The sequence below is a fragment of the Antrostomus carolinensis genome, unplaced genomic scaffold (genome assembly GCF_000700745.2).
Source record: "Antrostomus carolinensis isolate BGI_N321 unplaced genomic scaffold, ASM70074v2 scaffold26749, whole genome shotgun sequence".
Lineage (NCBI taxonomy): Eukaryota > Metazoa > Chordata > Aves > Caprimulgiformes > Caprimulgidae > Antrostomus > Antrostomus carolinensis.
In genome coordinates this window covers 1-11,560 of record NW_010339779.1, presented here as the reverse complement: position 1 = coordinate 11,560, position 11,560 = coordinate 1, and the positions used below count along the sequence as shown (strand labels likewise).

The window sequence follows — 11,560 nt, the reverse complement described above, 5'->3', positions numbered from 1 at the left end:
TGGGTAAAGGAGAGAAGAAATCATGCTTTAGTAAAAATGGTGATTAATTTGCATAGTTAACGGGACCATTATCACTTTTAGACAAAGCCAAAGCAGTCAACAACTTTTGCCCCAGGGATACAAGCTGTGAGTTAAGGGAAGGACCACGGCTCTAAACTTCTCTGGTTTTATTGTCTCTCTCTTGAGGGCAGAGTAGACCCCAAAAGGGGAGACACAATCCCTAGCAAATTTATTCTTATCTCCCCCCAAATCTTTGGTTTATCAATCCTCTATACTTTAAGGGAATAAAGTCTCCTTAAAAACTCACAATCTTCTCCTCTTTAGTGGGAGGGTTGCGCAGGAACCAGCAGAGAGGAGCGTAAGCGATATTGATCACTCCAATGATGATCATCAGCCAGGGAAACCCGATAGCTCGTACGATCGCACCGCCTGTGGATGGACCTGCCAATTGACCAGTTAAAAAAGGCTGAGGTGACAGAGAGCAAAAGGTGCCTTTCCAGTTTGGAGGGGGTCTGTGAATCTATGGTGAGTAGGTTACAGGCTCAGTGCTTGCAGTGAACGCTGGGTGGAGGAGAGGGAGCGATAACCTGAGTGAGATACACGCTGAGTATGTCACCCCATGAGTATCATAGAATCACAGGGTGGTTTGGGTTGGAAGGGACCTTAAAGCTCATCCAGTTCCAAACCCCCTGCCATCAGCAGGGACACCTTCCACTAGACCAGGTTGCTCAAAGCCTCATCCAACCTGGCCTTGAACACTTCAAGGGAGGAGTAAGAGTTCTTCCGTACCAATCGCGAAGCCCATGCAGAAGGCGACATCAGCGATGGCGTAGACATTGCCATAGACCGAGGTGTGGCGAAGGTCCACGAGGTAACCCATGATGGGCATCATCGAGGAGTCCACCATTCCTGCCCAAAGCAAGGAGGACCTGATCAATCATCGCCTTCTCCGAGGGCAGTGGTGAGGGCTGCGCTTGAGCTGTGTTACGCAGCCTGACCACCAACAGCTTACCTATGGCAAAGCCAAGCCCACTGTTGGGGCCAATCAGCCCGTAAATATTTTTGGCCAGAGGTACCTTAGAGAGGAAAGAGAGAGAATGTACAAATGAGCCAGGAGAGCTCGCTGGGGTGGATCTGTGAAGTGGATACAGATGCAACCACTGAACATCTACTGACTGTGGGCATGTAGCCCCGTGTCAGTGCTATCGCCCACACTGCCCCTTTCTGCAGCAAGGTCTCGAAATTGTCTTGTGCTACTTACACAAAGGAGACTAATTCCCACCACAGCCATGCCAATGAGGGAGCACAGCCACCTGCAACGAGGCCACGGTTAGGAGAGGGCAGATGTTCTCAGTGTGCACAACACCATGAGTGTAATTCGTGCTGAAAGCGCAGGACTGGGCGGGGTTGAGCTGGAATCTCTTCTGTTCCACTTACCGACCCATTTTGTTAGCCAGGATCCCAAAGAGGTTGGTGCCGATGAGGTAGGATATGCTGGCAGGGAGAAACGCCATCCCTGAGAGAGAGAAAGGATTTGTCCCCAAACAAATACAGGGGATTTGTGAAAATCTTCACTTTGTTCACTGCCTCTCTCAGTTGGAGAACACGGTGAGCCAGGCAAGGCATGGTAACATCAGAGGTGCTTCTCCATGTCCCCCTCTGTCACTGCTCCGTGTCACGGCTGCGCTGGTGCCCCATTGCTCCACACCCTATGGAAGGGTGGGGGTCCCTCTATGAAGACAGAGGGAGGCACAGAAAATGTGTTTGCCCTTGAATAGAAGGAGGAAACTGAGGCACACAGAGGTGCAGTGCTTCACCCACAAGATCTGTGAGACAACCAGAAGCTGAAGGCAGAACTTTGAGAACTTTTTTTTTTGTCCCCACTGCTTTAACAAACTGCTCCCTCTCTCCTGTCATCGTTTCTTTCTCTTCCACCTTTCTCCCCTCCCCTTCTGCTTTTCACTCGCTGAATAAAGAGGAATAAAATAACTGCTTCAAAAGCTTGGGGATCATTATGGAGTCAAAATTAAATATTTGAATTGTTTGCTGATTTACTAGTTGTTTATTTTTAATATACTCTCCTGCCGACTATAAATAAAACTGATCAGCTCCATTTCACTAAGACAACTTCCTTATTGAAACACCCTGGTTTATGTTTAATTTTCTTTCCTCTCTCTAACAGCTACAGAACACGGTTAATCCTGCAGGTTTAGTCCAAGCTCTTCTGGGTTTTTTGGGGGGGTTTGGAGGGTTTTTTTGTTGTTGTTGTTTTTGTTTGTTTGTTTGTTTGTTTGTTTTTCCCCAGAATGATGGGAGTGGGCAAACTGAAGCATACAAATAAAGAAGCTTCTTGAATTCTTAACAGCTTGTGAGATGGGTGACTGGCAGTTGAACCGTGTCTGAATCCAAACTGCTTTCAAATCTCAGGTACCTGAAAATCTGGTGAATATATATATATGAAATATATTCTTTGGGCTTTTCCGTGATGTCTCCTGACCTCTGGGTCCTGCTGAGTCACCTCAAAGGTTCCCCTTGAGTTCAGCAGTGACGGGGGCAATCCTGAGTGCATTTCTCAGCCTGTGAAATGCAGCCACGCTGTCCCTTCTCCCCACTGCCAGAGTCCTTGGGACACAGCTTTACCCTCACCCATCCCTGCTCAACCACTTCCTCACCAGCAGCATCGTAAGCTCTTAACGGGATGGATGTTGCTGCCTGACCAGGGGATAACTCGATTAGGGGCTCTCTCAGCCCTCCTGCTCCCAGGCTGCAATTCAATTTGGGATCTGAGTGTAGCCTGAGGCACCCCCTGGGTCATTCCTCAGCCAATTTGGTTTTATAACAATCAGTTTTGATTTTTGTAGCAAACACAGACGATGTTATCTCCGTATCACATTTTCTAGGCAGCTGGTAATTAGCACGTACCATCCTGTCCTGCCTGGGATTCTCGAAATGGCCTCGTTTTACTCAGAGCTGCCTCTGCAAACCCATCTGCCTGCCACGATTTTAGCCCAGCACGATAGCATTATCTGCCCTGCAGAAGAGGAGATTCGACAGGCTTTCCATGCACGGAACAGCCTTTCTTCCACTGTTATTGCTCTTGTGGGGAGCCTGATTCTATACAATTTTTTCAATAATAGAGAAAAGCACATTGTACAGCTACCACTAAGGACATTTCCAGCTGAAATTGGAGCAGCACGCAGCCTGGGATCACTCCCTCTGTGCGGGTGAGGATAGATGTTTTCTCATTTTTTTTAGATTGATAGAAGAGATTATTCAATCCATCTCCCAGTGCCAAAGCAGGACTGGTTCCAGCTGAACTACATCAAGGAGCTGTTCAGGAGTGAAGGCTGCAGAGCACGACACTTACCCAGCTGCCATTTCGGGGAGCACATGGTTTGCATCATCCAGATGGGCAAGGTGGGCTCCAGCATGGCCACCCCCATGTTGGAGAAGCAGAGAGCTCCTAACGGGGAGAAAAGGGAGAAATGCTCTATTTTAGCCACCGGCTGCTGCTGTTTCAAGTGGACACGAGTGAATCTCTTGAATCAGGAGACAGGGGATGCACAGAGCAGCACGGTGTGTGCTGACATCCACCTTTACCTGCAGCCACCAGGATGTAGGGGTCTCGCAGCAGGGTGAACACCGGCGTGCCTTTGGTGCTCTGTGGGGTGGCAAAGGTGGGTTACATCAGCCCAGAGCTGCCCGTGCCTTCGCACCCATCCTCAGCTCAGTGCCTGCCCTCATCCTTCCCACCGCCCAGCACCGGTCACCTACGCGCTTGCACTCACCTCGGGGGAAATCTTGGAGGGCTGCAGTATGCAGAGCTGCAAAGCTGGGAAGAAAACACTGATGTGAGCTTCCTGCTGGACATAGCATCCCTTCAATGCACATTGCCCTCTGGCTTGTCCTTCAGCACGACCCCTTACATCAGCAGAGCCCCCCGGGATGCAGTAACTGGGTTTGGGGACAAGCGGGCAGAGGGAGAGGTGGGTCCCAGCCCTGCTCCCGGGGGAGGGAGCAGCAGAACTCCCTGAAGTGGGCTGTGGTAGAAATGTTTTGGCAACTCATGAAGCCGTCAAATATGCAAACACTCTCCGTCAGGCTGCCAGCTGCCTGCTGGGGAGTCACAACTAGAGCATGACCGAAATTAGAGGTGGAAAAGAATAGGATTAAAAAAGAAAATTTCATATGTATGGGACTTGTGTTTCATTTTCCAAAAGCTCTTACACGCTTCATTAAAGATGTCTTGCCTTACATCTAGGCAAAGATGGTAACTGTGACTGTAATTTAATTAGCTTAATACTTCCCACTGAAAATGCACATTTCTGCTATCTGTAACTTTGCTGTTACACTCTGAGGCTCTCGTGGCCTGGGTCTGTCGTACAGCAATCGGAGAAAGAACAAGGATCACCGTCTGTGCTGGCAAAGTCTAAATTCCTTCGCGGTGTTGTGAAGAGCCTGCAGACAAGTGAGCCTGGTACAAAGAATTTGCCATTCCAAGAGCGTTACTGAATGTGCTATTAAAGCAATCAAGGGGTTTATTAAGTAATGAGGGACTAATTCTTACTATATTGCCATGTCAATCATCTGGTGGTAGAAAACGTGATTTAGCAATAATAGACTAACCAGCGCTGCTGATACTACCCGTGGTGTGTTAATCTGCCTCTTCCTTCCCACGAGCCCTGTGAGATTCTCCCCAAAACATCTGTGTTTGAATCTTTTCCTGTGCTTTATTTTTTTTTTTAAAAAAAAAAGCATTTGGCTTCTCACCTCCATCCAAGAGAGCGAGGAACGCCAGGACCAGGAAGGGAGATGATTTCCCCACAAATTCATACATCACACTCCCAAAGGGAGCCCCGACTGGAAGGGAAAGGCTGCGTCACACAGCGGCAGTGCCACCGTCCCCAGCCCCCGGGGAACAGTTTTCTCTGAATCCCCTGGTGGGTGGTGGGTGAAGGTGGTGGGAAGGTGTCCATGGACAGTGGCCATGGAGGGTGAGCAGAGGGAGGGAGGAGGACAGGCCAGCCCTGCCCATGGGGTGCTGCTGGGGACGGGGCACAGGCAGGCAGGTGGAAGCCGTAGGTGATGGCCAACAAGGCTCTGGAGATGCCATTGATGGGAGCCCTGTTGGGAGCAAGGTTCCCTTACTCAGCACGCCCAAGGCCAAGCCTCCAAGAGCGATCCCCATTGCGTTGCCCCTCTCGAAGTCGTCCGTGTACACGCTGGCCAGCATGCCCAAGCCTGGGAGCAGAGAGAAAGCAGAGGGCACATGAGGCTGCTGGGGCTCCTCTCCGAAAGCAGACGGGGCTTTTGAGGGGCTTTATCCGCTTGCCAGATGGGCTGTGTGGGTGCATCATCTGCACCAGTCAGGCAGGAGGAGGAATCAGAGAATCGTTTGGTTGGAAAAGACCTTTGAGATCATCGAGTCCAACTGTACCTGTCCACTGCTAAACCAGATCTCTGAGCACCTCATCTACCCGGCTTTTAAATCCCTCCAGGGATGGGGGCTCCACAAACTCCCAAGGCAGCCCATTCCAGTGTCTGTCAAACCTTTCAGTGAAGAAATTTTTCCTGACATCCAATCTGAACGTCCCCTGGCACAACTTGAGGCCATTTCCTCTTTTTTTATCAGTAGTTATCTGTGAGAAAAGACACAAACCCACCTCACTGCACCCTCCTTTCAGGGAGCTGTAGACAGTGATAAGGTCTCCCCAAAGACAGAAGTTGGAGTCTGAAGCCAAGACACACTTGGTGTGTCCAGGCTGCTGATCATTCCTGAGATGATAAATGATCCCAGACAAGGGGAGCCAACGCAGGGACTAAGAGGCAGCTAAAACATTTACCTGCCACTGATGAGAATGATGAGCCAACGCCTTGGAGGGCTCGGGCGATGAACAGGAAGGTGTAGGTGCCTGAGAAAGCAAACACTGCGGAGGAAGGAGAGAGACAGCGTCAGGCAGAACTGTGGATGGAGAATTCAGACCCTGCAGAGGGTAACAGCGGCCTCATCCTGCACCAGTTTGGGTGCTGGAGGGGACAGGGGACACTCGTCCTTTCTTGTCACTGATTTCTGAGACCGATTGCTCTGCTCTCACTCCTTTCTCCTGCACAGGGACAGCGGTGCAGGCACAGACCAAAGTATTTCCCTCTGTGCTGCTGTGTACAAAGGGCAGACTGAGGGGCAATACTCACTGACGGTGGAGAGGAACATGATAACGAACCCGATGAACATGGGGATGTGGTATCCTATCCTGGAAAGGGAAAAAAGAGGCACCGTCTCAGGGAGGGTTCCTCATTCCAGGGTGAGATCCAGTCTTGCTGCCCAGCTGTAACACACATGTCTCTGTGGGCTGGTGAGCATCTCCTGAACGTGTGGCTGTGCCCATTGGTGCTGTTCAAGGGAGCATCCAGTGTCCAAGTGTCCCCACATGATGCTGTTAAGCACACCCAGAGACATGGCTCTGCTCTGCCAACTCATCTGCACAACCAGACCCTGTGGAGATGAGCCCAGGGCCCCTCACATGTGTCTGCTCGAGACAAAGGCAAATGAAAACACTGGGGCAGAAAATCTAACATCATTATATCTGTAGCGGAGCGGGAATCTTTGTTTATTTGATGGTTATTGGTATTAAATAGCATCTGTCGACACCTGAGGAGAGCATTAGTGAGGCTTATGTTGGAATATAAACTTGCAAGCTATGTGTAGGCTTTTAGAAAAGGTAAAATTCATTTATTTTGATGCGTATATTCTCCCCTTTGCTATTTTACCCACCAGTTCCTGTTATTCTGTGATTGCAGGGGCTGCATATGTGCAGCAAAGACATTTCTGCTCAGCTCACGATGATTTCGTTAGCAGGCAGGAGCTGCCTGGCCCTGAAGGGTTCCACCCCAGTACAAACCCAGTTCTCCAACCTACCTGTTGGTCAGGAGACCAACGGACGGGTTGACCACCAGCTGTACAAGAGCCTTGGAGGCAAACAACAGCCCCACACGGACATTCTCCTTGGCGAGGAACTCCTCACCCTCTGGGCAGCCGCTCGGTGGTGGGGGGCTGCTGGTGGGGGGCTGTGGTGGGCGGCCGGTCTCCCTCCCTTTTTCGGCACTCGTGAAGCCCAAGACAGTCACCGTGGTGTTGTCAAAATAGGAGAACATGGAGGAGAAAGGAGGAGCCTGCAAGGCTGGAGGAGGTGGCTCAGTCTGGGCTGAGGCAACAGAGCTGTTGGCACCTTCATATTCTGTTGTATAAAGGAAGGTGGGGACAATCGGTACTGAAAAAAAAAAGGGAAGGGATTAGTTAGTGATTTTATTCCATTTTCTGAACTGAATGGTTCTGGCTCGGTGTCGGTGTCCTGCAAGCTGCCCGCACCCAGCCCTCCCCACAGCTCTCCCTGTGCGAGGACCCTGCTGGCATCATCCAGAAACTGACCGAGGAGCCGAAACCCCACGACAGCACCCACAGAGCAGAGCGAGAGCCACACGCCGTACCCACGACCGTCAGCAGCATGTTATCCAGCAGCAGCGCGACGAACACCACCACCAGCACCAGCCTCTGCGACGTCCTGCCCGCTGCCAGCCAGCGCCAGGGCACGCGGTCGGCAGCCGAGGACATGGCCAAGAGCCTGGAGCTCACAGCTTGGGTCCTGCTGGCTCCTGGTCTTCAAGGCTGAAGGTCTCCTACAGCCTTTAAGGAAAACACTCTGGGTTACAACCTCCCGCAGCTCATGGCTTCTCTCTTGAGAAGGCAACTCCTGAGGTCACTTAGCATCTGTGTCCTCCAAGAGCTGGGTGCTCCTCCCTTGGAGCTGGGACCACCAGCTTTGCTATCAAAGACGGTGGTTTTATCAAGCTTGCATTTAAAATTGCAGATGGAATTCGCTCTAACCCATTTCCATTCTCCTGAGACATCTCGTACGTGCTCCAAGGCATCATTTAAGTCTTCTTCCAAAGACTCAAAGCACAGATCAAGCCAGTAGCTTATCTCTGGTAATCTCTACATCTTTTATTCCATGTTTGTTCTTTGGAGATTAAATTCGGTCTCAAAGGAAATTCATTTACCTTACACGTCTTTTCATTTGACCTAATTGAAATGTCATGGCAAGATACAGGACTTAAAAGCCTCACATACATGATGAAGATCAGGACTTCAGAGAGGCTGAGAGAAGATTGCTTGCTCCATCCCACCAAAAATATCAATCAGAAATTTGCACTAAACCAACCAAAGAATGAGCCATTTACATTCTCAGAGCTCTTAGGCACTTCAGAGACTAAGTGGCAAAATTAACGGAGCTGAGTCTGAACTATCACTCTTTTTTTTTTTAATCCTGTGGTTTTCTGAAATCCCAGGCAATCATATGTATCCATTTTTAATTAAAAAAAGCAAATGCTCCAAACCTTCTATCATCAGAGTGCCACACAAGTCAGTCAGTTGGGAAACGAGGATGATTTCTCAAGGTATCTCCAAGTACTAGTAAATACCAAACAATAGAATTAATGCAAGAGAAGAGATATGTATATATAAATTAATAGAGAGAGAGAGAGAAAGGAAGCACAGACAATAGACATGTAGACTAATGGAGCCCTTACATCTCAAGCCACAAACCCTGTCCCCATGCAAACCTGTTGCGTGGAGCAGAGGAAGAGGAACTCTTACCCTGGAGCCCATCTCGCTGCGAGGAGGCGGCTGCGGCTGCGGGGGGGGATGTGCTCTGCAGCCGCCGCTCCCGGGGGATTTATCGTTACCTTTTATCAGAAGAGGATATGAGTGTTCCTCTTCCATGGAGATTTAATTGGAACCTCAAACAAGTTTCATTCAGCCCTGCAGCTCCCTCTGCGTCAGAGCAGGATGGTGGGGTGGGCTGAGGGGGGTGAGGAGGAGAGAGGCAGGAGGGTTTATCTGCAGCAGAGGCACTGGCTCTCCAGGCTTCCATCAACGCTTATCACTCTCCCAGCACCTTAACTCTTGCCTGGGTCTGAGCACCCCGACCCGGGGACTGCACAGCCCTCTCCTCCCTGGGGGAAGCCAGTTAGGAATGGCAGCGAATGGTTTCGTCACTGGTAGATAAGTCTGGTGTCGTTGAATGATCTGGGAAATGCATTTTAAATGCACAATAGTCTAGATCTGGGACTAATCCACTCCAGTGACTGATGGCTGTTCTCTTGCTGCCTAATGCTGCTTGTCCTCGGTGTGACTGTCCCCGTTCTGACCGTGACTCTGTGTGACACATCCTGGGGTAAAACCAGTCAGATTTTACCAATGAGACCTGCAGCACCTCAGGGATTTTTGGTTGATTCCAAAACTGAGGGAGCACAATCTGACAAAAGAAGGATATCATAGAATAGATTCACAGACTGGTTTGGGTTGGAAGGGACCTTAAAGCTCATCCAGTTCCAACCCCCCTGTCAGCAGCAGGGACACCTTCCACTAGACCAGGTTGCTCAAAGCCTCATCCAACCTGGCCTTCAACACTTCCAGGGAGGAGCAGCCACAGCTTCTCTGGCCAACCTGGGACAGTGTCTCACCACCCTCACAGGGAAGAATTTCTTCCTAATATCTAATGTAAACCTCCCATCTTCCAGTTTAGAGCCATCACCCCTTGTTCTGTCACTTGCTGCCCTTGTCCAAAGTCCCTCCCCAGCCTTCCTGAAGCCCCTTCAGGTTTTGGTAGGCAGCTATAAGATCTCCCCGAAAAACAGCATCAGTCACTCTTCCCCACTCCCTCTGCATGTGTTTGCACGTCACCATGGGCCGTACGTGTGAGAGCTCCTCCTCAAAAGGAAAAGAGAAATATTTAGGCCACTGAGTCTCAGTCTGTGGGCTGGTCTGTAGGATGCTGATGAGCTGCTTTTGCCTCATCCACAACGTAGAGCAGCTTTTCAGGATTTCCAAAATAAGTGTGATGATATGTGTTCATAGTGGATGGAAATAATAGTTTTAAGGCCCGAATGCACTGATCCTGGCCATGATTTCTGAGAGGGATGGGGGGATCTCAGCTCTCCCCTGGGTATCACCAGGTCTGAAGGGTTGTGGTCCCTCCACATCTGAGGTTCTTCCCTTGCCTTCTCCCCACAGAAGGGTGCTGGCACCCATCTCTGGTGGGGTGCCCATCCAGAGCCTTTCCCCAAGCTCTTACATCTGCTTTATCTGCAGAGAGAAGGAGATATTTCTTGGACTAACAAGGCTGGTTTCTCCTGAGCAAAGCTGGATGTCAAATTATATCCATGAATGGGTGAGGAACTGCAAATGCCATTGAAAATGTGATCTCTTTTCTTCCATCATTTCTGTTTTCTTAAACTTTTGACACTTTGCTCCGTGATTTCTTTTTTAAACCAAAACTGATACCATCGTTCATCCAGGATATAGAGATTTACCGCAGAGAAAGAAAATAAATCCTAAACATATTCACCTTTTCTCTGTTGGTGCATAAATCTGCCATCGAGGCCATTTGTCTGGCTTCTGCATGGCTAAAAACTATTGCCAATAATGTGCGATGAATACATCCCACCAAGGAATTCCCTGGGTGTGCATTAGAGCGGGAGTTGAAGCCTTTAAATCTGTGTCTTGAGCTGAGAATTGAATGGGGCTAAGCCTAGAAATTACTTTCTAGATATCTGCAGAGTGGGCAGAGGATGAGCGGTACAGCACTACCATCTGCTGAGGGAGCTCGGAATCGCTCAGCTCCACCTTGAGCAGGGATAGAAAATAATTCAGATTCTCCTTCAGGTGAGGAGGAATTTGTGGAGACAGTTGTTGTTGTTATTATTATTGTTGTTGTTGTTGTTATTATTATTAATATTTTTCTGTTGTAAGCCCCAAGGTCAGGACACCATCTCATTTGGCAGCCCTAAGCAGCCGAAGGAGATCACAGTGTCGTGTCACTTCTTTTGCAGAGATGATGGGGAATCTTACTCAGATGTGCTTTGGAAGCATTTCCATGTGCCCATAATTTTTTTTCCAGGCAGTTCTCTTTGAGATATATATATATAAATATATATATATAACCATTGTAAATGTTTGCCATGATTTTTTCTTTCAAGAAGCCTATAGAAAAAAAAAATACTGTGATTTTCTTCCTGGCCAGACTGAGGTAGTGAAGTCTAGTGAACCTTTTTGATGTCATGAAAAATAAAGAGAATTTATGGGCTGTCTCCAGGCCCAGCATAGGATGTGAAGCTGAAAAGTTGCTGATGGGAGCCCTCACGCTGCTGCAGTTCTGGTGAATTGAGTGGGCAGCAGGCTGAGCTGGATGAAGAGATACATAACCCATAAGGAAACAGAATGCCAGCTGGCTAATGATTTCCTGGAAGAAAAGTGTTTACAAATAACCCACTATCTTTTGTATTATTATTATTAAATTAAAGATTTAGAGGGTAAAGCAGCTCCCCTTCTCTGCTTTCCTTTCACGACCGAACTACTTCTTTTCTTGTTTTCTCAGCCATTTAACTCTTCTGTCAGTTCATTAATTAATTAACTTCTTTCCTTCCTTCCTTCCTTCTTTCCTTCCTCTCTTTTTCTTTTTCTCTTTATCTTCTTTCTATTTTTCTTTCTCTTTTTATCTTTTTC

The 11,560-nt window shown here is 48.8% G+C and overlaps 1 protein-coding gene across 1 annotated transcript in view; it reads right to left on the bottom strand.

The window, feature by feature from the left end:
• The window catches only part of SLC18A1 (solute carrier family 18 member A1), a 7,722-nt gene extending 113 nt beyond the window's left edge, over positions 1-7,609 (bottom strand). Inside the window, exons 1-14 of the mRNA XM_010175974.1 lie at positions 7,486-7,609; positions 6,917-7,268; positions 6,193-6,251; positions 5,844-5,927; positions 5,149-5,241; positions 4,771-4,860; positions 3,789-3,832; positions 3,601-3,661; positions 3,368-3,463; positions 1,438-1,516; positions 1,262-1,313; positions 1,013-1,076; positions 790-909; positions 308-441 (exon numbers count right to left, since the gene is read on the bottom strand). Of these exons, the coding sequence (XP_010174276.1) occupies positions 308-441; positions 790-909; positions 1,013-1,076; positions 1,262-1,313; positions 1,438-1,516; positions 3,368-3,463; positions 3,601-3,661; positions 3,789-3,832; positions 4,771-4,860; positions 5,149-5,241; positions 5,844-5,927; positions 6,193-6,251; positions 6,917-7,268; positions 7,486-7,609 (1,452 nt within the window). The remainder of the gene's footprint in view (positions 1-307; positions 442-789; positions 910-1,012; positions 1,077-1,261; positions 1,314-1,437; positions 1,517-3,367; positions 3,464-3,600; positions 3,662-3,788; positions 3,833-4,770; positions 4,861-5,148; positions 5,242-5,843; positions 5,928-6,192; positions 6,252-6,916; positions 7,269-7,485) is intronic.
• Between the last annotated feature and the right edge of the window lie 3,951 nt (positions 7,610-11,560).